Genomic DNA, 26,558 nt, shown 5'->3' on the forward strand with positions numbered 1-26,558 from the left:
GTGTGTGTGTGTGTGTGTGTGTGTGTGTGTGTGTGTGTGTGTGTGTGGTTGCCAGGCAGCGGGCTGCTGGGGCTGTGGAATGGCCCTCAGTAACAGAGACGGGGACGGGGAGGGGTTTTCTGTTTTGGTTGAACTCTATTCTCAGAAACAGCAGTTGTCTTGTCTAAAAAAGAAAAAAGGCTGATTCTTCCCCTTAGTTTTATCACGTAATGGTGGTTTCCACCCAAAAAACTTGTTTCTTTCCTCTTGTTCGTTTCAGCGTTTAGTTCAGCCGATATTTACTGGACAGCAACAATGTAAAGTTTACATTGTCTGCGCAGCGTAGATCTGTGGTTCTCCATCTTTTCAGGCCGCGCCCCCTTCGGAGGAAGAAATATTCCCATCCACCCGCCCCCCTGTCAGGAGGACTAAAACAAATCAAGCAAAATTTGAGTGTAATTAGGGAAACAAAAGTTGTACCAACTCAAGATTTTTATAATTATTTTTACTTTTAATTATTAGTAACGTATTTTTCGCTGTATAAGTCGCATTAATGACTAGACTGGCTGATGGCAGAGAGCTGATTTCATGATATTCTGGGCTCTTTTAGAGCGTTTAGAGTTTAGAAACATTATTTAGAAAATTATAAGAGTGTGGGAAGGATTTAAAATGCATAAATATAAACTACAGTAATCCCTCGCTACTTCGTGGTTTGTTTATCACAGGTTTTCTATATTGCGGATTTTCAAAGTAAGATTGGACTTGACACAATTTGCTGATTTATGGATGAGCCATGCATTGTTTATTTAAAATAACTTCTTTTAAATGATTTCGCACCAAGTGTGAAGCCCACAAATACAAGGAAAAGCTCCCTCCTGCAGCTGATCAGCTGATCTCCTTCTCAGCCACACACACACATTTCTCCTGCTGCGGTTTGTGAAGGGTTAACTCTTTGCTGTCCAGACGCACCGATCGACTTTTGTCTTCCAACTTAAAATTATGTCACATCGTAAAAATCATGATAATCACAAAATATAAAAGTGTTAAATGTTATTTTTAATTATTTTAGAACTTCTTTGTTCAGTTGTTTCAGTGTAATTGATCAAGAAGTTCATTTCTGCTCCGTGCTGCAGAGCTTGTGCTGTGTGACATCCTTTGACGTCCTGCTGCACTTCTTTTCCCTTCAATTTAAATACTGTAACATTTTAAATAAACAATCCATGCTGCATGGATTGTTCATTTAAAATGTTACAGTATTTAAATTTAAATTGTTTATTTAAGGAGGGAGATTGGGAGTAACAGGTGATGAGTGATTACAGCCTGGCACATGTCATGACAAAGTTTACTGCACTTGAACTTGAACTACTGTATCCCTACTTCGTGGTTTTTCACTTATCATGGGTGGGTGTGGTCCCAAACACCCACAATAAACGAGAGACTACTGTACTACCTACTACTTGTACTACTATTCATACTTTGTGGTTTTTCACTTATCACGGGGCTTCAGGTTATGGATCCCCCGCGATAAACGAGGGACTACTGTACTGTGAGAAACTGCCAGGTGTGACGTAGAAAATTATTCAGTTTTGTATAATTGGGCCTAAATATTTTTAGTTTTCTTGTTACATAAACTATTTAACCATTGTTAAAAATGTGGGCCTGCAGTGTAGTGATAGAGTAACTATTTGCCCTTTCCTGCCAGTCAGAAGCAGTAGGTAGTGCAAGAACAGCCTTCTGTTCAGTAAAGACAATACAATGGGTGATGCACAAGCTGCAATATCAGCACACACAGCAGCCATGGCTAAATATTGTGGGGGGAAAGAATGATGGAAACTTAATCTAGATGTAAAGCCTAATGAGCAGTGGTCAAACAGTGAGCTAGAGGCAGGACAGATTTTGGTTGACTACTGTTGAGGAGTTCCTTGTTCTGGTGAACAAAGCTGTTGACTTTGCTCCCATTTTCCATGATATACTGGTTCTTAAGTGAGCTAAGCTTTTTAAGCATGTCTGCTACAAAACCTAAAGGCAGAAAGACTGAAAGAAAGCTATTAATGAAGAGCGTTATGTGTGTGCCTTTCATCATTTCCAATCAGATTATTAGTTTTGCGCTCACCATATCAAGCTTAGGTTTTCACACTTGAATATAAACTAAATGAAAGCACTACTCAGTACATACAATATTACACATTGCATTACTGCATTTACATATAGTGTAAAATATATAGCAGAAACCACTGTATGAGTGTGATTGTATGGATGAATGAGAAACACCGTAAAACACTTTATAGTACGGTAAGAGGTTAAAATGGTGCGATGAGTGTGGACCAATGAGAAAACTACACATATCAGACAGTGATTTTTGTGTACTGTTGCATGCTGACTGAATTTAAATGTGCTCTTATGTTGCAGCTTGCAGGGGGTGTAATCTTGGGTGTGGCCCTGTGGTTGAGGCATGACAAGCAAATCAGCAGCCTGCTGGAGCTTGAACTGGATGGGACTCATCCCCCCAGCTCCTTCTACATCTGTATGTATCACTTCTCTGTCTCTATTCTGCCTCACTGTGTTTCCTCAAGTCCAAAATGAATTTATGATATGTACAAAGAGTTCATTAATAACGAGGTCCGCTGCATCTTTTGCACCACTCCGTATGCTTTAGAAAATAAAGCTTGTTTTATTGTTTGTAAATTACTTACTCACCTGGGTTCCCTCAGAAAACACAGTTGTTAGCCCCGAGCACCAAAGGCAGTGAGAAAAACCTATTTCCATTCAAACAGTTAGTTTTTTTCTACTTTCTATGAAATAAATAGCCTTTTCAGAGGTCTAGACATGCAAGATAAGACATTTATTTTTTAACAAATGTCAAGTGTGATGGAAAAAAGTATAGTTCAAGGAAATTTAAAAAAATGGGCGTGGCAAAATGTTACAACAGCACTACCTTGAATATCAGCCCCATCAAATGGTTTCATGTAGTGTATAAATGAAAACTGGTTATAAATTTCTGCAGCCAAACGTATCTCTTTGAGGTATGGATTTAACCTAACAGGAATCTTTGTGCAAAGACACCATTTTAGCATTTTACCCATATTGTATTTTATATTGCTCCTCCTAAAGATTTTTACACGTCAACTTCAGACTTGGTCAGTGTGGTTTTAAGGCATGTGTGACCAAAAGTTATCAAAAGTTTGACTTTTCTTCACAGGATGTGGGCGTGGCATGACTTCAGAATTAGACTTCTTGATTAGACGTCTTGCAATTAAACACACATATTTTATAACAAAGATAAAACCATTGAATCTACACTAAAATTCACTAATTTGATCCCAGTCTGGTTCTCAGTATGCTGTCATCCTTTACACAGGATTTTATTTTTTCATTCATTTAACCTTTATTTATACAGGTTAGCCTCATTGAGCCTCATGAGTTACTCATTTATTTTACTGATGAACATCCTTCAGTGACCTTATCATAATAACACCAAACTGTGTAGGCACATGTTTATTTGTAAGAGCAGTTAACTGAGGCTCACATCATTCATTTCATATTTGACTGCCTGGTGTGAACATTCTTACTTCAAAATATTCAGGACCCGTTTCAGTGTCAGGTCTGAAAGGGATCAATGTCTTTATCCTAGAAGGACTTCTTTAACACTAATTAAATGCTTTAAAAATGCTTCTTTTATATGCTCATGTGCAAGGCTGTATCATTGAAGAGTTTCTGATGAGACCACAGCTTGCATTAACTGTTTAAAATGTCAGGTAAGCATTATTATAAACAGTTTGTAAGAAAACCACAAGGATTAAACATTCATGTTTTGCCATGGATCATTCGTTTTAAAATAAACCCACGTTTTTATTAAAACAGTTTGTTCAGTGAGTGTTTTAAACTCTTAAACGGTTAAAGCAGGCACCGTTCAGGAGATATTTTCTGCAAGCTAACAGCAACTCAAGCTCAAAACATTTCAAGCAGCACAACCGAACGTTTTATTACATGTCTTCACACCTCGTCACTTTTGCCCCTAACTGCTTTTATTTAGTCGCAATGTTTCCAACAAAACAACGTGCACGTTGCTGCGAGTGCATGTTGGCTTCTGAACATAAACCATCACTTACTTTCGCAGTCCAGGAGTTTTTTGGGGACTCTCTAACCCAAAGTGTTTCTGCTTCGTGTGACCATTAAAGATATTTTCTTATCTTATCACACCAGAAAATGTACTTTGTTTTCGCTTTTATATTCACTCACTTAACGATTGTAAACAATTACTATAGTTGTTTGGAGATTAGACCAATTAGAGGGAACTGTGAGTCATGGCTAATCAGTGACAGGATACAATTAGCAGCCTCTGTGCACGCAATGATGCAACACAACAAGGATATTCCTGGGTTGAGACAACAGACAACATAAACAACTGTGCTATGCAAAAATATAGGGTTCACTGGAACTGTTAGGTCAGATACTGCTCCATATTTTAATTTTATTTCCCTTGTATCAGTAACTCTTCATGCATATATTGTAAAAGTCAAAATGAGCAAAGGTTATTCTAATATAATCTAGATCGAAGCATATTCAGATTGTTTGAAAACAAAAAAACTGCTGAACATTTTTATAAACATTTGCACAATTTCCTAGTGTGGCAGCACTTGAATGGAGAGTTTGGAAATCATAAATTTAGGAGCTTATGTTATTGTTCACATCCAACATATGACCTAATAATAAACGTGTTTTTTTTTTTTGCTTGGTGTATAAAATGATTGGTATTGTCATACAGGCTGGTTAAACTTATTTAAGTCAGCTCTTGGGATTTATCCTTCCAAGTCTGTTTTTACTTTTTGTGCTGAAACATTTCAGCTTGGAAAACCAAATGTTTGTAGATAAAACTGACGAGACTGGCTAGACTGATTTGAAATAAGTGGAAGGCTACAATAACTACATAATAACGTTTTAAAAAGTATTATAAGATGAAAAATGTCCTGGACATGACGTTTCACTCTTAGAGGAAGAGGGGTGGCTAAATCGGAGAACTATTGTTTCCACTCTTGTAAGCCAAGAAAAAAAAAGGTCCATCAAAGCTGAACTGGAAAATCTTGTTCTTGTTGGATGAATGTGCCTCTGCTGAGTCGCACACATTGGTTATTGTGATTCAGCCTGATCTCCATGCTGGTTGTGGTTGTGTCTTGGTGTAGAGAAAGTTTTCTAGACATAGCTCAAATTGCCACAGTTCATGCTCAATAATCCAGGTATAAAATCCAACATTCAGTCAGGTCATCTGGAAGGTTTATTTTTTGTGCTGAGACGTTTTGTCCGTCATCCAACGGACTTCTTCAGTAGCTCAAATTGATTGACGGGTAACAACTCTTTAATTATCACAAGTCTGCCATTGCTTGATTATCATGACCTATCTAGAGTACTGGATACAAACTCATTTAATTGGGGTTTTTTTTTGTGTGTGTGAACATGGCATCAAATTCAGTGGTTTGCCTCAGATGCACATTGTGAAATTATTAGGAATGAGATGCAGTAAGGAGTTTGATAAGTAGCATGAATTTCCAGCTGACAAATCACGTTAAAGAATGCTGTCAGACTCAGTAGAACAGAATTTGAACAATATGTTTTGAACATTATGTGGAGGGAAAGTTTCAGTATGGTTTTGAGAGCAAAGGGAAGTGGTTTCCAGAATTCCCGTGGCATTTCTTAAACGCTTTGACGGTATATCTTATTATGAGCTGGGGGTGGCCCGGGGTGGCCCAGCCTTGCCCAGATCATCAGCTACTTGTGACCAGGACTAACAGAGGACACCCTGGTCATCATATGACTCTGCTAGAAGCTTGTACGCCCAAATTAAGTGTGCTTATGTGTCATTTCCTCCAGTCTTCGTCAACATCTGTTAGTCATCTGTATTGTGGTGATGAGGAGAGGAAAAGAAGAAAGTTGGATACAGAACTGGAATGATTTTTTTTTTTTAAAGGAAATGTAGGTTGTCTCAAAATGGAGGACACATTTGGATCAATGTTTTTTTTTTTCCTCCTGTAAGGCAGCATAGCTGCGGTTGTTTAGAGAGGAACTACTTTGTGAGTTTCTCTGATTGCATCTTGCCCATTACATAAAGCCTCCCCCTCATTCCTGAGACAGTGAAGGAAAAAAAAAACATCATAGGAAAAAATTCCTCACTTGCCTTCCCGTCTCCACCTCCTTCTGCTCCTCCCTCTGACCAGCCGTCCCCTCCCCCTCTCAGAGAGTTCCCTTTTCTTCACATGGATCAGGTTTTTTGCACTGTGGCTCCCCTCACCCCCCCATCTGGTTGTGGTTAGTGTTAAAGTCGCCTTATGTCTCTCTTTTTTTTCCTCTCCCCTAGTTCCTCCCCCACCTTCTCGTTTTCCTACATCTGCTTTTCTCTTTTCCTCTCTCAAAACCTCACACACTCAAATAAACAATTAGCCAGTGGCAACGTCACTCCAGTTTCTACTAAATTAAACATTTACGCACATTTTCACAACTCTGTCTTTAACTGCGATGGCTAAATAACCAAAGGTTGTTTGTTCAAGTCTTATTGTACGACAACATAAGTTTCCTTAAATTTAAAGTCAATTCGTATTTGGTAATTTTGCTTTGTATCAATTTCATCAGGGAAAAGAAAGAAAAATCATCTCCTTAAATATTACAATTTTTTTTAGGTTTTATGATTAATTTAATTACTTTTATTAGAGATGTAAAAAGACAATAAGAAATATTAAATTTTTATTAAACTAAAGGTTAGGGGCGCATCGATTAGTTTTTTGGTCTATCGCCGATCTCTAAAAAGCCTGACCTGCTGATTCTGATTTTGGCCGATACCGATTTTGTTTTATAAGCAACACTGTCAGGTGTTATAAGGTCACAATGCACCTTCAATTTTTCAATATTATTTAATTGAAAAATATACCCTTGAACAAAATCCTAGAAACAATTAGGCCTGTCACGATAACAAATTTTGCTGGGTATTTAATTGTCTCAGAAATTATTGCGATAAACGATAATATTGTTTGAAATTTAACAATAATTAATTGTCAAATTTTAGAATAAATGTTGAATTGTTTGGAGTGTAGTAACTTTTTTGACCACCTGACGGCAGTATAAGACTATTTGAACCGAAGGATGGATGGTTGAGCAGCGTGTCTCTTTAAGAAAAATGGGAGGGAGGGCCCTTGACATAACATGGGGTGACATGGCGGATGCTCGGTGATTTGAGCTCTTTAGCTTAGCATTTTTCACACAAAGCTTTTAATAAAAAAATCAGTAAACAAGTTCTCAGCTTCTTTTTGCAATTCAATTCAGTTTATTTATATAGCACCACATCACAACAAAGTTGTTTCAGGGCACTTTACAGAAACATTCACATACATAAAAGCCAATTAATAAAGTTCTCTATCTAAGGAGAAAAACAAATTTTTACACGAAGACACAGGTTTCAACCGTGAAATTTGGAGTCTGACAAGACGGAGGTTTATTCTCGAAGTCGGCCTGTTAGCTTAGCTCGTAGCTTAGTTTCTCAGCTTAGCTGCTTTTAACAATCCAAAAACACAATTTTGTACGGTTAAAACGAATTTTAAAGAGAAAAGAGGAAGGGAGGGGTCAGTGAAGAGCACCGGAGTTGAGCCATGTCTTCAGTGGAAAGAGAGAGACACGAAGAAACAATACAGCCAAAAATTAAAATGAGGTCGATGATTTTCATTCATCATGCAATTAATTGATTTATTGTTTATCGTGACAGGCCTAGAAACAATAAAAACTTGTTTTAACTGGCCATGAGTTAGTGCTCTGAAATATAAATGAAGTTTAGAGAATTGTTGTTAAAACTACAAAAAATTGGTAAAATCGGTTTCTCGTGTAAGTATTGGACGATCTCTGATCTCTCAAACTTAGGGAAATCAGGTCCAATAATTCGGCCAGTGATTTATCAGTGCACCCCTACTGAAGATTCCTTCTCACTTATATATCCATCCATCCATTTTCTTCCGCTTGTCTGGGGTTGGGTCGCGGGGGTAGCAGCTTAAGTAGGGAGGCCCAGACTTCCCTCTCCCCAGCCACTTGGTCCAGCTCCTCCGGGGGAATCCCGAGGTGTTCCCAGGCCAGCTGAGAAACATAGTCCTTCCAGCGTGTCCTGGGTCTTTTTCTGGGTCTCCTCCCGGTGGGACGTGCCCGGAACACCTCACCAGGGAGGCATCCAGGAGGCATCCTAACCAGATGCCCGAGCCACCTCAACTGGCTCCTCTCGACGTGGAGAAGCAGCGGCTCTACTCTGAGTCCCTCCCGGATGATCGAGCTTCTCACCCTGTCACTAAGGGAGAGCCCAGACACCCTGCGGAGAAAACTCATTTCGGCAGCTTGTATCCGAGATCTCGTTCTTTCGGTCACAACCCAAAGCTCATGACCATAGATGAGGGTAGGAACGTTGATCGACCGGTAAATTGAGAGCTTCGCCTTTTGACTCAGCTCTCTCTTCACCACGACAGACCCGTACAGCGTCCTTTTCACTGCAGATGCTGCACCTATCCGCCTGTCGATCTCACGCTCCGTTTTTCCCTCATTCATGAACAAGACCCCGAGATACTTGAACTCCTCCACTTGGAGCAGGACCTCCTCCCTGACCCGTAGAGGGCACTCTACCCTTTTCTGGCTCAAGACCATGGCCTCGGATTTGGAGGAACTGATCCTTATATATCTATTATTTATCACTTATATATCTAAAGTAATTAAACATTTATCATGTACACCTTTAAAATCTAAATGTATAAATTTAAATTTATGAAGTTACTTCCCATGAATGGGGAAAAAACTGCTTTCACAAATAAACTAAGAAGTGTCTTATCTTATTTTCAAACACTCTCACTATGTTTTTACACTTCCTCTTATTTAAATTGCCTGAAGACAATAAGGGCTTTGTGATTTGGTACTGGACTCCACTTGACTCATCTCTGAAGCGATTCGTCTACTAAACTAAATCAGTGCTGCTGACACATGTGTCTGTGTTTGCTGACACAGACCTGCAACGCCCTGTTTCCTATGGATTTTGTTAGAGGCATTACCATGAAACCAACAAGACTCACTGAAACATGTTTTGGGATGTCTCAGAGATGCACTCCACCAGCAGGGATTGTCCACAGCACCACCTTACAAACAAGGAACTAGTGGGGGTGGAATACCCCTACCAAAAGAACCCAAACACATTGGTAGTGCTGGTTATTTCTTCAGAACATAATACCTTATTGTAAACTCTTAATGTTTCAGAGTTGTTTCAAATATTCATTGTCAATTTCAAAAATTTGCCCTCAATTTATTCATTTTTTTAATTCAATGATTTGTAATAATATTTTCATGACTGCTTAAATTTTGTTGTTGCTTTGGTTATTATTTGCCTTCTTGGAAATGAGTCGTAGTTCCCCTGTGAGGCTCTTCAGTGAGTATTTTTTACTGTTTGATCAGTTGCTGCCACTCTTTGGCCCTTTACCCGTGCAGTTTCATGTCACACAGATCTAAGTATTGACCTAACTTTTGGACACAATCCCAAAGACGCAGAATGGTGCTCAGCCTTTAAACATTTTCAGTGTCCTCTATTTAAAAACAAAACAACAACAACTTCTGCTGCATTCAACCTTTCATACCTTTCAACCTTGCATATTGCCCAGTTTGAAGGTAAACTTCCTTTAGGTTTACTGTTGTCAAAATACATAGTACAATAGGAAAAATTCAATAGTCCAGAGGAAGACTGGCATTGTATTGTACACAATTGTCGGATAACTTCACTGAAACACCTTAGGACATCTGGTTAAAATATTTACCAATGTGGTGCTATTTTTAATTCATTATTCTAGGAAAACCCACCTACATTTATAATTTCAACCTGAATGCGAAACAACTTGATTTTTGTTCATAGTCCTGTATCAAATGGTAAGAAATGTCATGTTTTGCATCATTTCAATTCTAGTTATGAACTTAAGTATAAACTGGTGATTCAGTTGTCTGATTAGGAGGCGTAGTTTCAAGTTGTTATTGTATTGTCTCTGGAAAAGTACAGAATATCATTAAGAAAACATGTCTGAATGTGTGTTGAGGTGAAAGTTGAGCCTAAAGAAAATAATTATGCAGTTCAACACACGTGTGAATCCACTGAGGAATTCCTGTCATTCAAAATTTAATCCTGCTTTTTGGCCTGGAAAAAAATCCTGATTTGTTTTCCATCTACCGGTAATTGTCTTAAAGAGAAACGAGTAGAACATATACAAATATTTCTGCTGTGGGAACTTTCATATAAACTAGGAAGCTGAACAGATTGAAGTACACATCTCTTCTAAAAGCTTATTACATGTTTCCTGTTGATGTCCTTTAAGTCCTTAGTCAAAACAAAATGGGAACATAAACAGCATTCCCAGACGTGTTGTTGAAGTTTCCAGCATTTAAAGAGATTATTATAGCTGGTGGCAGGAAATATTTCTGTCATTGTCATTGTGGCACCAGTTCAGTACCAGGCTGGAAGATAATGGAACCACCGTTTAGTTTGAACATAGAGCATTTTACCTATTAACTGTTAAACAAACATTTTTAGCTGATGCCTAATGACAAATCAAGCTGAAAAGGGTTGAAATTATATATAATAAGGAGGAACAAGTATATAATACTGGTTTTTAAAGCTGTTTTGCTATTGATAAGTATAGCTTGAGATGGTTCATATCAGTTCTCAGGTGGTGAATTAACACTGTGACTTGTTTCCCTGCTCTGTGAGTGGGCTCGTCAATGCAACATAGGTGGGCATTGTAACTAATCGGACTTCAATTTCTTCAGTTTATCTCAGCACTGATTATAGGTGTCAGGTGTAGCCATGCTGCACCATCATCTCTGATATCGCACAGTATTTATTTTTTGTAGCGCTGTCCAGCTTGCTCTGAATCCTCTGATTTGTCAATAAAGACAGAAAGCTCTGGACCTCACTGGTCTACCCCACTGTTTTTGTTATTTCCATAATGAACTGGAAATTAGAAAAAACTAACCCACACTCCAAAACGATCGGAGAGGAAACTGCGGGTCTAATGTAGTTTTCTGTTTTGCTGGGCGGGCCATCCAGTGTCGTAGCTCCGCTGGCCATGAACAGTTGCTGTCTGCTTACATCATAATGGTCACCTTGGAGCAGTTCGCTTGGAACCACGAACAAGGTGGTCCCATAAACTGGACTGAGTGGTGCTGGTTACCGACAATGTGCAGGCAATTAACTGATGCGATGTGGTGCAGAATCGATAAGTTTAGAGACCGCAGCAAAACGCCATATCATTATTACTTGACATCATCTCGTATAACTTGTCATTTATAGCCTTAAAATTTAGTATTATCTTGTCTAGTACGAAATCACTATTTGAACAACTGATCCTATACACTTACAGGATCAGTTGTTCTTCTCTTGACCCGAAAGATGCAGAATGTCTGAATGGTTGCTCACAGACAGCATAATGGAAGAGAAACCATGGAAGATTAAATTAATGCAGAGAGGAAAAGACATTTAAGTAAATGGAATTTCTGAGCATAATTTTGAATAGAAGAATGCATTACACAGAAAGGACGGATGGATGGCAGAGTTCCAGGTGCTGGAGAGGAGCCAGATCGTAAAGAGTGGGTAACGATGGACAGCAGCAATATAGGAAATGGACAGAGCACTTGCCAAGATATTGATTTTTAAATTACCAGTACTTGTGTGGCTCAGTCAGTGGGGATGATGTGGGAGATGGGGTAAACAAAGTACAGCACTGTTTAGTGGTGTGGGATCAAATTACAGGTGCATCTCCAAAAATTAGAATATTGTGAAAAAGGGTTTTTTTGTCAGTCGTTTCAGAAAGTGAAACTCAAACTCATATTAGATTCATTACGCATAGAGTGAAATATTGCAAGCTTTTATTTCTTGTAATTATGATGATTATGGCTTACAAACAATGATAAAACATGACTCTGTGTCTCAGAAAACTATTGTGAAAAGGTTCAATATGCTCCTGGTGTCACACCCTAATCAGCTGATTAACTCCTGGACATGAACTGCAAATGTCTCAGTCCTCAAGTCGAGCCACTCCTGAACCAGAGATGACATCACTGATGATTTGGAGCCGTGTCCCCTGCTGCTGTTGGTCCACTGTGTTTTCTGAAGTCTACAGTCATCGCAACATGTACAGTACATTTATGAGCACTTCATCCTTCCTTCTGTAGACCAGCTTTATGGAGATGCTGGTTTAATTTTCCAGCAGGACTTGGCTCCTGCCCACACTGACAAAAGAACCAAAAGCTGGCTGTGGAATATTCTAATTTTATAAGGAACTGAGTTTTGGTTTTTCATTATTTTTAAGCTTAATCATCAAAATTACAAGAATTAAAGGCTTGAAATTTTTCACTCTGTAATGAATTTATGTAATATATAAGTATAAGTGATTTATGTTGTCATCATTTTATGTTTCCATGCAATGACAAAATTAGTTCTCTGCAGTTAACCCATCGCACCTGGGGTAGACCCAGGTGGAGCAGTGGGCAGCTATTGAGCATCTGGGGAGCAATTAGGGATTGGGTGTCTTGCTTCCATGACATGCAGGAATGGCTGGGAGTTGAACCATGACTTTATAGTCCCGGGTCAGCTGCCATACCTCAACTCTATCTCGGCCCCCTATATATGTTACACTTTTTGAAATAGTTGACAAAAAAATCAAACTTTTTTATGATAATCTAATTTTTGAGATGCACATAAGTCTGAGCTGATGAGCAGAAGAAACATTGCTGAGGCTCATAATGAAGAGCAGCACTCAAAGCCTGAATCAAGACAAGACAGTGAAGGCAGCATAGCCGGAATGGCAGAGCTATAATTAATATGTTTTAGGACAACCGTCCTGTTACGGCTCAGAAAAGGCAAGCTGCTGTTTCCCTTAATGCATGAACTTGCGTCACTGTTTGTATTGATGTCCTTGTAGTGCATTTGTGGCCTGTGGACTGTGACTGAACACATTTTGTAATCATTGTACGCATCAGTGAAGCCAACATCACAGCACATGTGGCACAACTGTCAAAGGTGTTCATTTGGCCAGATGAGACTCTGCTTTTATTTGAGTGCAAAGAAACAGTGGCTATTACAACTTACAACCTTTATAATTCATTTATAATTAAATGAAATTATACAGTATTTAATAAAATTACAAAAAAAAAAAAATACTCCAAATTATTGAAGGTAAATGTGTAAAAACACAACAGTTGTTTTAAATGGTTCTAAAAGTAGTGGATATGGTATGTATGCAGTGTTTTTTTCCCAACATCAAACCTATTTTCTTTTCTTCAAATGGTTGAAAAATACCAAACCCCTAAAATTCACTTTAAATTCCAGGTTGTAAGGCCATAAAACAGAAACTACCAAGGAGGTAGAACTGTAAATATTTACTGATTATAAAGTTAGCATTTCTGTGATAGTAAAGCAAAAGCTTGCTGCTTTGATAGTGATCTTGGATGAACATGTAATCTGCTTCTCAGCCACATTTTTCAGCCCATTTCACCATCTTTGAATTATAACCGGAAACTGTACAAACTAGAGCAGCTTTATTAGCAGGTCTGCTGTGGCAACAAGCATTTTATATCAGTAGAGAGCCGAAAAGGCAAACAAAGGTCAAGGCTGTTTCACAGAATCATAGCCAAACAAGATGAGATTATGAATATGTTGATTAGGTTGTAGCTACTTGTAAAAGAAAAAGTCTTTTAGCAGGTTAAACTACATTCCTATCAAAATGTAAGACCATTGTGTGAGAGAATGTCCCAGTGCCTACTGACATCTGTTTTACACAACATTTGTATGAAAGTGTATTTGTCTTTTAAGTTGGAGACCTAGTCGAGAACACGAGAAAAGAATGTAGCAACATTTATTCATTATTATAATTTTTATTTTAACACGTAAGTCAGTTGAGAACCACTTCTCATTTACAATGACCTGGTTAAGAGGCAGCAACACAAGTGGACATAAAACGGCAATGATAAAAGCAGAAGACGTGACACAAGCGGCATAAATTAACATATTTAAACATACTGTACACAATAAAATAAAGCATTGTGAACAATACAAACAGGATGGGTATTAACAGCACATGCAGTGATCTTGTTCTGGTGAATGTAATGAACATTTAAAAGAGGAGAGCGTAATAAATTATTCGAGCTTTAAGGCCCTTTGCAGATAGTTCCAGTCATCTGCAACAGAGAACTGGAAGGAGAAGCAACCAGACGTGCGTTGGTGTGAGGAGGTTGTTGAGGTTACTGGAATGCAAACTGTGATTTGGTTTGTGGACAGTAAGAAGTGACTGTAGGTAACTCGTGTTTTCCAATGAGGGTTTTGTAAACGAACAAGAACCAGTAAATGTTTCTGGGAGAATGAAGAGATGGACAGTTTATCAGGGTGTACAGATCACTGGTGTGTATTAAATGAAGCTCCAGTTACAAACCGGATGTCAGTGTAATGGATAACATCCAGTTTGTGAAGGAGTTTTGGAGGCAGACCTGTAAACCACATCACCGTCATCCAGGACTGGAAGCACTGTTTGGCAGAGTGTGTGAAGGAAGATTCATTGCGTTAAAGCAAGCCAAAGCAGGATTTAACCTTTGACAGCAGGACATTTACGTGTTTCATATGTGAGTTAGTTGTCAAGCTAGATACAGAGATACTTATAGCTTTTGACAAAATCGATCTCAATAACATTCAAGGAAGAAATTTCAAATTGGCGCTCGACTTGCGGAAAGTTGATATTTAGTTTTGTCTGTTCAAAACCAGATGTAGACTAGTGAATGCCTGTTGAATCGAAGTGAAGCTAGCCTGCAATGAAGACAGAGCAGTAGTCAGTTAGGGACTGGATGTATAGATGATTGTATCACCAGCATAAATATGCACATGAGAATCATGAAACAATGTAAGAGTTATTTGACAATATTATAATAATAGATCTGAGGATATTTGCTAGTTTTTTATAGGAAAATTTTTTATTTTAAAACTTTTATTTACTGCTGCTCACACAATTCACCAGTAAGCTCACTAGCCTGCTACTTTTAAGCAGGTGTTGTCGTAGCGACAGTGGTCCTCCTCATCTTATAGATGAAGCGGCATCTCTTCACTGCAGCCGACCAAGATCCATCTCCTTCTTCATCTCCTCCAAGCTCATCTAGACCACCCTGTTTTGTTTTGTTTTCCTCAGATGCAGTGCACTATGCATGTGTCAGGATATTATTCAATTCAAATTACTTTATTAATCCCGAAGGGAATGGTCTGTAAGTGGAGAAGGAGATGCTTTGGGTGTAAAACATGAAAAAGCCTAAATCTGTATTTGACTCTGAAGAAAGTGCAGCTTTGATAATTTTATTGTCAGAACACTAGCAGTCACAGTGGATGTTTATCCCTTTCATCTCAATTGTTCTGAACATCTGTATACCACCCTGCATAGCACCATTAGGGCCTTCTTGGAGAGATCTTCTGGAAAATGTACACCAGGATTCACATTTTGAAATTGAGTCGTTTCTCCTTGTTTTATTAATTGACTGACTTCCACTTTCTGTTTTGTCATGTTCTCAATCTGATGTAGTAGAAGAACAGAGGCTTCCACCCTTCCCTTAAACACATTGTATAAGAGTTTTGCAGCATCCTGGATGCTCATTGCAGGAAATAAAGTAAGATCGTTTGTTGAGAATAACGATCTGAATTCTTTTATGATTGGTCATTTTACTCAGTGCTGATGTCAGAGAGGTAAAGGGGCCTCTTAAGGATACTTTTAGGGAACGCAGCCAAGACCAGTGGATTCCTGCTGTCTTAACACAGCTTCCATCCCCAACATTTATAATGGTTGATGCAAATACTATTTTATAGTTCTTCATACTGCCGTCAATTCTGCAGTTCATCAGTATTTGCATAGAAGTTGTGGTTATTTGCAAGTGCAAATAACGGCAGCAGTGAGTCATTTCTGGCAGAAATTTCACAATTTATTTCGTGGAATACGTCTGTAATGGGAAACTGGCAACAGTGTAAATGTTTATAAAGAATCATTTGCATAAACCGCAATGAAAACTTGAAGCTTGTGGAGTCTAATTCTGCTTTGAAAGTGGGGTTTGTTTGGACCATATTGACAAGCAACTAATGCCTACTCCAAGCAAACCTTATAAATCAATCTTTGCCATCTAAAAAACAGCTTCAGCGTTTAAAACCACACCACTAAAGAGTGAATTGTCAGAGAAAAGAACACCAGCCCTGACGAGACGGTATTAAAATCATCCTTTACATGCTACAAGCCCTAGGTCGTCCATTATTTCAAATAAACACAACTCATATTACAGGAAATACATAAAATCCCTACTGAGGCTGCAAGGGCCATAACAAAAGTCTTACAGCTTGTTTTATATTATTGTAACAGGTACAGTGGTTTACTATGCAGCAGAACGGTATGAAAGAAAAACTAAACGTGGATGAAAATGTATGGTGACATTTTTCCCTTCAGGCACAAAAGCCAAACAGCATCACCTGCTGTTTAACAGGTTCTACTGCACGTATGCCACGTAAAGAATAAAAGAATTAAAGAATAAATATTTTTGTTCCCCTTCAGATTGTAGCTACACCATATCCCTGCTGTTACTGTGTATGTGTTGTCAAACATATTCCATTAAATCTGTCCTGTCTTGTTTGTCCAGGTGTCCACATTCTGATTGCAGTTGGAGCCGTGATGATGGTGGTCGGTTTCCTCGGGTGTTACGGGGCCATTCAAGAGTCCCAGTGTTTGTTGGGAACGGTGAGCTCTCCCTTTTAAGCTCTCGGGAGTTTTAGACATCTAGTTGTACAGTGAGGTTGAATTTGTCTCCTGCGTGAGTCAGTGCACAGTCCTGCGTTTGTTAAGACAAGCCGCTTCACAGCTCAAGAATACACACAGCTGAATTCAGTAAGTCGGGTTAAATATAAATAGATTTTTGACACACAGGTTCATCTTCAAGCCTTGTAAAGCCAGCTATCACACTGAGCCAAAGTAAATCTTGAACTTTAAATAAACAGTTTATCTTTTTTTTCCTCTGTCTCTCTTCTCTAGTTCTTTGTCTGCCTGGTCATCCTGTTCGCCTGTGAAGTTGCAGCTGGAATCTGGGGTTACATGCACAGAGAAACTGTAAGTGGAAACATGTAGCACAGTTCAGAATAACCAGACAGCTTTGACACCAACAGTGCAGATAGATCTACCTATTTGTTGTGTAAATCATTTTATTCCAGTGATGATTAAAATATACCTGTCTGTCACCTTTTAAATTTATGAAAATGTGTTTAGATTAGGGATGCACAATAAAAAAATTGGATTTTAGTTGATATCCGATATGTTAAAACTTATTTGGCCAATAACCGATATCAAAACCGATATTTCCCCCCCAGCTTAGACCTACTTACAGAGACGGCATAGCTTTCTCTGCTGTGCAATTAAAATACTACGTTATTCTGCATGGTCTTTGTCAGTTTGGCCTGCTACCAAATGCAGATGCCAAAAAGGGGGCTGAAAATGATGTAACACTATATAAATATATTATCTATTAACAAAAAAAACGCCTTTTATATTGGTGAGTTGTTTTGATGGAATGGCCAATGTCCGATATATTGGCCGATACCAATAACATGCCGATAATATTGTGCATCCCTAGTTTACATTGTACCAAACATGTTTATAATGTCTTAAATTGCTGCCAGTAAAATATATAAAATTAACAATATTAACTAGATGGATACTGCCCAGCCCTGTTGAGCATAACAATAGAGGAATTGTTCTTAATGATAAAAGGAAGGTAAAAACTACAAACGGCTTCATTCACCACAAAACTATTTTCACCCCTTTTTGGTTTTTCTTAGATTTTTCATCATACTAAAACTAGTTAAAATATAATAGTTGTTCACAAAATGATGTTATTTATTTGTGGTTTTCAGAATTAGCTCAAATCCAGCATTTTTCTGTTTGCTGACAGATCGGAGGTGAACCTCAGGTCCTACAATAAAGCCGGTTCTGATGCGTTTCCTCCACAGGTTTCACAGGAGATGAAGAACTTCTACGACTCTGTCTACAATCAGGCCACATTGGAGAACCTTCAGCAGGAGAAAAAGACGGCTGTTGCACAAGTGCTCAAGGTCTTCCATGAGACGGTATGAGCAAATACTGCAACAGAACTCAAGTTATATGTATTTATATAAAACAATACAAAACAACCTCTTAAACAGAAGAAAGACATGTTTCACAGAAATGTCTCACGTACAGACTTAAGACAATTCTGAGTAGAGCTAAGATAAAGAATGCCATGAAGCAATCCTGTTTTTTAACTTTATGATGGTCACTGCTGTTGTTACTGAGCAGTCAGAGGTTGTCCCTCATCTTGGCATCCCAGTTAAGGCACACACTGACTACACACACACACTGACCACCCTGTCATGCAGAACAGGTGAGACAGGTGAGATGACTGGCAGCAGTGTGCAGTGTTGTGTTTTCTTCCTGGTCTGAATGCTCGTGCTTTTAGCCTTCTGTGCACTAATGTCTGTTCATCTGTGTTGTTTTTGTGTTTCAGCTCCAATGCTGCGGTAAGGGCACAGGGAGCGCAATTTTTACACGACTGACATCTGACGCCTGCCCCAACGATTGGTCAACAATGGTAGGTGCTGTTACCCACCTCAGCATTTTCAGCAGCTCTTGGGCTGATTCTATGAACTGCTTTACTGTAAATATGGAATTATAGATTATTTTAAAATAGTAATATCCAGATAGGAAACAATTTATTGTTTTATAGTCTCTTTATCAGTACAGCAGCAGATGTATTGCCCATAGCTGCTCACTTCATACCTGAACACTGAGTAAACCTGTCACAGACGACATGAAGATTCTGAATGCATCATAATTTATTATTAAGCTTTATTTAACCAGGCAAATCCAATTGAGATCACAGATCTCTTTTGCAAGGGAGGCCTGGACCTAAAGGTAGCCTAACCTGCGTGTTTTTTGTTCTGTGGGAGGAAACCGGAGAACCCGGAGAAAACCCACGCAAGCACGAGTAGAACATGCAAACTCCGCACAGAAAGACCCCAGGTCCATCCAGGGATTGAACCCAGGACCTTCTTGCTGTGAGGCAACAGTGCTAACCACTGATCCATCGTGCTGCCAAATGTTATATATGATGCTGCACTGGTAGCACACATAAGCTACAGCAGCCTTTCTCTCAGTATTCCTGCCAGATTAATGTTGAACGCACACCAAGTTAAAGTGGGAATAGGCCTGTCGCGATAAACAATGAATCAATTAATCGCATGATAAATGAAAATTATCAAACTCATTTTCATTTATCGGCTTTATCGTTTCTTCGTCTCTCTGTTCCTACTGAAGACACTGAATGACAAAAGGCTCCACTCCAATGCTCTTCACTGACCCCCTCAGTTTCTCTTTTCCTTTTAAAATCCATTTTAACGATCCAAAATCGTGTTTTTGGATCGTTAAAAGCAGCTAAGCTACAAGCTAAGCTAACAGGCCGACCTGGGAAAAAACCTCCGTCTTGTGAAAGCTCCAAATTTCACGGTTGAAACCTGTGTCTGTGTGTAAAAAGTTGTTTTTCTCTGCAAAAAGAAGCTCTCCGGATAGAGGGCGAAACGTCTCTATAATAAAGAAACTGTCCAGATGACCCGACTGAGAATTATTGGATTTGGTACCTGGATGATTGAGGATGAACTTTGTCAAGCTGACAACTTGTTTACTGTTTTTTATTAAAAGCTTTGTGTGAAAAATGCTATGCTAAAGAGCTCAAATCACTGAGCGTCCGCCATGTTTAGAACCAAAGAGAGACAGCCCATGTCATGTCAAGGAGCCTCCCTCCTATTTTTCGTAGAGACACGCTGCTCTCCCTCACTATCCATCCTTCGGTTCAAACAGTCATACTGCCATTCGGTGGTCGAAAAAAGATACTACATGCAAAACAAATGAACAAACATTTCTCTTTTTTTAATTTGACAATAATGACTAATTATTGCCCAATTTCAAACAATATTATCGTTTATCGCAATAATTTCTGAGACAATTAATTGCCCAGCAAAATTTGTTATCGTGACAGGCCTAAGTGGGAGCACCGTTATCTAACATTTACATATTCTTTCAATTTGTTCCCCGTTAAAAATACTAGGGATGGGGCCGATCCGATCCAGTATTGGTATCAACCTCCGATACCAGCATAATTTACGTATCGGATTTTCCGATCCACCTGCCGATATTTCCGATCCATGATGCACGTTGGCTTCAAACTATGGAATGGATTTCCTGAACGGCGGCGTGTCTCATGAACCCAGAGTAATAAGACCCGCCTCACATTCAGGAAATCCAGTTCATAGTTTGCAGCCAGCTACAACATGAGGACTGAGTTAGCAGCACTGTGGCTAACAGCTAACCAACTTTTCATCGAAACATGTCCGCTGTGTGGAAGTATTTTACACTAGAAACACCACAAAACAAGACAGCAACGTGCAATGTCTGCAGAGCCATAGCACCACATTAAACCACGGTAAAGTTAGTTTTACGTTGGACATTCGAGCTCCGTGGCTTCAGCGGGGCACAACTCTTTGCTCAACCGAAAGAGGCGACTCCACCCCGGCCAGCCGCGTCCAATCTGCCCCGCTCAGTCTGCCCGTCTCTGAGGAGGGACAGACTGAGCGTGGCTGCCCCAAATCAGGCTGCCTGCTTCGGATTGAACAAGAAGAAGACATCGATGAAGCCACGGAGCTCAAATGTTTACAGAGAAGTTACTAAACTTCATCATAATTAATGACCAACCACTATCAGCTGTAGAAAATGAAGGATTTCACAGTTTGATACTTGCAGTCAAGATATAGTTTACCCTCCAGGAGATATTTATCAGTACAACAGTAGACAATCATAAAAAACATATGATTTGAAAATTACTGTATATATATATTAAAAAGATAAACAGCTACATTATAAAGTGATGTAAAATACTAAAAACAGGAACATGTGTGTTGGTTTATGCCATGAACTTAGCAGATGTTTGAAGCCATTTAACATTTAATTTAATTTAATTCATTTATTCATTCATTTAAATGAAACAAAATAAATAAAAAAATCATCAAAAAGACAACATTGTGCAACACTGTGTGAAAAGAGTGCAGAAAGAAGAAAAAATTTATTATATCTGCCCCTTATAAAATATAAAACAACTTTAAACAATCACTTAAATTAATCACTTTAATATCCACTTTAAAGCTAGGAATAAAAAGAAACATGTTTTGTGTGAGCAGAATTTAATTCTAACTTTAAAACTTATCCAACATTAATAAAACTTACCTCAAGTTGCCTTTTTGGACATGCATGCATATATTTGTACAAATTGTACTTGAGAGGAGATTATTACAGCCTCATATAAAATCAATGATGATCATGATATCGGAACTGGATCGGTATCGGTCGATACTCAGTTCTAGGTATCAGGATCGGATTGGAAGTAAAAAAAGTGGATCGGTGCATCCCTAAAAAATACATCAACCTGGTCACAACTGACCATGTGGTGACAATAAAAAGCAAAGTGAGTGCTAAATTAAAGAGTCTATACCAGGGCGATGGCCTGTGGGTGACTTCAATCCGACCCAGACCCACCAAGACGTCATCATTTTATTTTATTTTTTATTTTATTTTATTTTGGGGGGGGTCTTGGGTTTTTGGTTTGGTGTATTGCATTTATAATTCAATGAAATAAAACTAACTTAAAAGGTAACAGATCATTGTAATACTTGGTTTATTTACAGAATGACTTTAATTGCTGGATGTCCAGCTCCTGAGCTGCTGCCTTTCAAAAACTGTGGCCCCCTGAGCAGTTTTGTTTAATAGCCCTGGTCTATACTGTATTGTGATTAAAACGTTAATGTTTTGGTGTTTTCTCTTAACAGAGTTGCCACAAGAGGATCAACGACCTGTTCTCAGATAAGATTCATCTGATTGGAATCGCAGCGCTGGTGGTTGCAGTCATTATGGTGAGAACATGAAGCTGCACATATCACATGTTACAGCTGTGCTACAGCTGTGTTTCAGCAACATAATGTTGTTTTCAGTTAAACACTACTGGTGGATGCTCCTTTTGTACTCAATGAACTCTTCACCTGCTGTAAAACTCTGCGTAATACAAAATCGTACAGAATGCTAATATTACTAGCATATTTTATAAACTTTAATTGTTTTATTTTTTTGCTTTTTCCCCAACTTTTTTACTGTCATCAAAGAGATTTATTTATATTGAACATAATCAAGTTGAGGATTGAGGATTCTGAAAGTTATTTATTTTGTACTACTGTCTTGATTTGAATAGAAATTATTGCAAAAAGTTTGAAAATCTAAAGAAAATGCAGTATTTTAGAACCCTCCTTACTGTTACTGCTGTAACTTTAAAATATGAGTACAGTGCATAGTGTTGACAAGAATAAGACTAATCTAATGTGTGTTTGTGTTCATCTTGACAGATCTTTGAGATGATTTTCAGCATGGTGTTGTGCTGCGGGATCCGCAACAGCCCTGTGTACTGATGAGACTGAGTGGATGGAAGGATGACCTCACAGTCTCCGTGTCTATTGTTTTTCTTATATTACATGGAATTATCACATATAGTGCTTGCTGGATTTAGTCAGCTTTTTAGGATCTTATAAACCATCCTGAATGAAAAGAAAGAATAACTTTATTACACTGTTAATTTTGTTAGTCACAGATGCTGTCATATGTATTCTATCAGCCCTATCCTCACATGGTATGTAGATTTTTTATCACTCATTGGTTACACTCACCAGTCGAGGTGCTGTAATTCTTCAGTGGTTGGTTTTTACTGCCTTCTTGCCTATGGACATGCTATTACATTCTTGGTTTTATGGATTTATTTCACTGTTTTATGTATAAACTGTATATAAGTATATGTTGACAGTGCTTTGTCTGCCCGAGCATGGATATTGTATCACATGAAATCTTTATCCAGTATTTTCTCTGTATTAACCTGCTTGTCTTGCTTTAGGCTGAATCCGTTATGGGTGTATGTGACCGGCACTAGTGAAATAAAGGGGTCGGCCTCACTGACATAGTAGCCACCCAGAGTGGCAAACAGACGCACGCACACATCTTGTTGCCTATGTCCATGTAGCTATGTGACGTCTGCATGAATCTAGTTGATCTCAGAAGCTGGTGGCAAAGTCAGTGATCAAGGATGTTTCCAAATATTAGTTAGGTTTTCGGGTGGATTCGGTCCAGAGTTTGTCGCGATGATTTAAAGAACACTGTACTGTTCGCTTTGGTCAGTTTGATGGTCATAGATTTTGTGAAGTTAAGTGGAGACCATTTGATAACTAAGAAAGCTCTGAATGATTTTACCTAAAGAGGCCTGCCCTGTTTTGTTGCCTGCAGAGTGGAATTCCTGGATAACACTTGGATGTTGTCTTTGACGTTAAAGCCGCCTTCACTTTGGATGGCGACTCCATTATGTTCAAGTTTGGAAAACCTTCAGTGTTAGGACAGTTGTGACATTGCTATGCTTTTAGTGCTTGTCCTGACACAACTCTCAGACTGAGTCAGGAGACATGCTGATGTGATGCTACTACTATGGGTATTACATCTGTGCCACGTTGGTTTCATTGGTTTATTTCAGTCATGGTCTTCAGAATTATGCTCTGCTTGAAATTCACTGATGAAGCCACATGTCATGGACACGCTGCCACCACGATGATAAACCACCACGACTCTGCTGCAGCATGCTCAAAACTTACTGATCAATCGTGCAAAATGAGGAGCCCAGTGCGTTCCTAATATACCACTAAAGATCTCGCCAAGACCTTGCAAAGATCGTCCAAAATCCGATGGTGTTTTTACATCCTCCTTTGAAGTGGAACCTTGTATGTGGTCTGCATGGCCACCAGTTTAAACACTGGTTTGGCGTTCGATGGCAGATTTTCTGTAACCTACCTTGAGTTTCTGCTCCCCTCTGCTGCCAGCTTGTCATCCGACCCTCACCCGGTTTCTCTTTCGCCTCGTCGATGCTGAAGCCATAAGACCAGTTTTTCGTCCCACTTCTTTTTTAACGTCAGTGCCAAAGAACATTGCAAGAAATATTTCCAGATCTCCTGAAAAAGTGTCAGTTAAACCTAAATGCTGACTATTACTGTATATTTTTTTAACAATTTCATCTGTAAGGATTTTTTTGTCATCATTTAATGCACTCTGAACGGTGAAGATATGAAGAACTGATTGAACTTAATCCTGTTATCTGTTCTTTTAAAGCTGCCGTGTCAAATCAGTCCCTCCCATCTATGTGGTTATTTGTTTGACAAGTTGTTCATACATCGTGTTTTCAATGCATCTGTATGTAGTGATGAAGGCCACTTGATTACCACTGAATCATTCAGCTGAACTGCATCATAAGATGGCACTTAATGTCATGAAGTCTATGCATTCATTTTTTGTGTATTATCCAACAAACTTGGCTGTTTACTCATCAGTGGACTGTCTCAGGTTGATTCCTGGTATATCCGGTTTCTCTTGAGATGAAATTTGGTGACACTCCAGCCTGCAGCATGGCTCACTCCCTCACCTTTGGTTCTGCCATTTGGCCTTTTGTCTTGCAAGGATAAAGTGTCCTTTTTCTCTGAAGGATCAATGGTCGTCTCACCCTCCGTCAGAAGCAGTTTCTGTGGCTACAAAGCCAGTATTCTCTGGGTCCTGAAAGAAAAGCCCACTTATCTCGCTAAACGACAGGGTAGAACCCAGGGAATAAATTGGATTTGGTCCCATTTGTAAAAGTAGGTGGAGCATCGTTTTGTTGTTCTGAATCTGGGTGTCTTTGTCTGGTGCTGTCCAGTCCTCTTATCTGATACAGTTCTGATGTTGTACTGCCCCCATCTGACTCCACTGCCTATTAACTGTCCATTCACCATGCTGTTCTCAGCAGAGGGTCCAGACGGGACTGACGCCCATCAGTAATTCATGAAACCTTCTTAGAACCACTTATATGTTTCATAGATGTTGCTTTGGCTTGGAACAAATACAACCAAAGGATTATTGAGTATGCGTCAGGACAACCAAATCAAATTTATTGGTGTGTACATCACAGCAGATGCAGCTGGGTTCACGTTCCGTTTTTTTTTTTTTGTCTAAGTTTCAATTCTTCAAAAATCCATCTGTCGCTAACAAACAAAGCTTCTCACCTCTTCAGTGCTCTAGCCCATCATGGAAACCACCCAACAGATCACTGAAGCTTTGAACCTTCCCATGTAGTCTTAGCCTTTTTGTCAACCAGTTTAAACTTTGCCTTGTTAACCGCTCACACGGAAACTGAAGAGTCAGCGGACGTGTGTCGTATTGTACTAATGAAGCTAATGAAGGTTGTAGAGAAACAATGTATGCCTTTTATCTCTTTGTATTGTGATATCTTTGTCTGGTACGTCAAACAAGTCTGGAAAGGGAGGACGATTTAGTGGCAGTGCCAAATGATGGGAAGTCCAACCTTCGTCACACTAGCTAATTTTCTCCAAAGATCATTCAAATTATTGGAGGGGGACAAAAATCCAGCATCTAGTTGCACCGGTGATGAGAGCACCCCCTGAGTTTTTCCCAAAACGATAATAATAAAACACTTTCTGTTTAATATTCTGTTTTTCTAATTGGCATTCTTCCCTCAGGACCACTGCCACATAAAGCTCAGCCTCTCTTTACCCTTGTGGACTTTGATTTACCCAAATATAAAGGGATTAAATGTATTTTACAAATAACTGATGGGCTGGCTTCATCTTTTGTTTTATAATTAAACAGGGTTATAAAATGTACAAAATTGTAATTTATACACACTGACTGTTTAAAAAGAAACAAAATATATACAGTAAATAAAATAAGGTCTTAGGTACTGGAGAAACTTTATGCAGTGATGTGACTCTCTTCAAAAGTTGCTTATGTGTTGCAAATTCAGTAAGGAATACGTAGAAGCCCCGATCAAACTAAAGATGCTCCATGAAAATATTACTGCCTTTTTTTTTTTTTTAAGAAAGTCTGACATATAATTAATTTACTCTTAAGTAAGTGTCCTACCTTTTTGTAGCAGTAATTGCAGCATGTATTTATAGTTGCATTTCTAAGAGTCCGTTTCTGAGCTACTCAAACTTTTGTTCATCCTTCATGATAGAACTGCTCCAGGTCCTTCAGGTTGAATGGCTGCTGCTTGTGCACAGCATCTTTAAATCAAACTCAGTTGGATTAAGGTCTGGGCTTCAACTCGACCCTTCCAGGATGGTCATGGTCATTGACCAGCTGGAAGGTGATAGAAGGTTCAAAGGAAAGAGGCTGAAAAGTATAAGCATGTGCAACTTTTCAGTTTATAAATACACACACATATGTTTGAAACATATGACTGCACCTACTCGTCCAGGTTGCCATATTGTAAAGTTTGCAGACGATACAGCGGTGGTTGGATGCAACACAACGAGTCCAGCTACAGGCAGGAGGTGGAACACCTGGAGAGCTGGTGCAGGAACAGCAACCTTCACATCAATG

General features: G+C 38.9%; 1 protein-coding gene across 1 annotated transcript in view; it reads left to right on the plus strand.

Annotated features, from left to right (window-relative positions):
• The window catches only part of cd81a (CD81 molecule a), a 35,629-nt gene extending 9,846 nt beyond the window's left edge, over positions 1–25,783 (plus strand). The window contains exons 2-8 of the mRNA XM_037691338.1: positions 2,389–2,503; positions 16,675–16,772; positions 17,064–17,138; positions 18,035–18,151; positions 18,568–18,651; positions 21,935–22,018; positions 22,502–25,783. Coding sequence (XP_037547266.1) covers positions 2,389–2,503; positions 16,675–16,772; positions 17,064–17,138; positions 18,035–18,151; positions 18,568–18,651; positions 21,935–22,018; positions 22,502–22,564 — 636 coding nt within the window. The 3' untranslated portion in view covers positions 22,565–25,783. The remainder of the gene's footprint in view (positions 1–2,388; positions 2,504–16,674; positions 16,773–17,063; positions 17,139–18,034; positions 18,152–18,567; positions 18,652–21,934; positions 22,019–22,501) is intronic.
• The last annotated feature ends 775 nt before the right edge of the window (positions 25,784–26,558 follow it).

Source organism: Nematolebias whitei, chromosome 2, assembly GCF_014905685.2.
Source record: "Nematolebias whitei isolate Nwh7 chromosome 2, NemWhi1, whole genome shotgun sequence".
Classification (NCBI taxonomy): domain Eukaryota; kingdom Metazoa; phylum Chordata; class Actinopteri; order Cyprinodontiformes; family Rivulidae; genus Nematolebias; species Nematolebias whitei.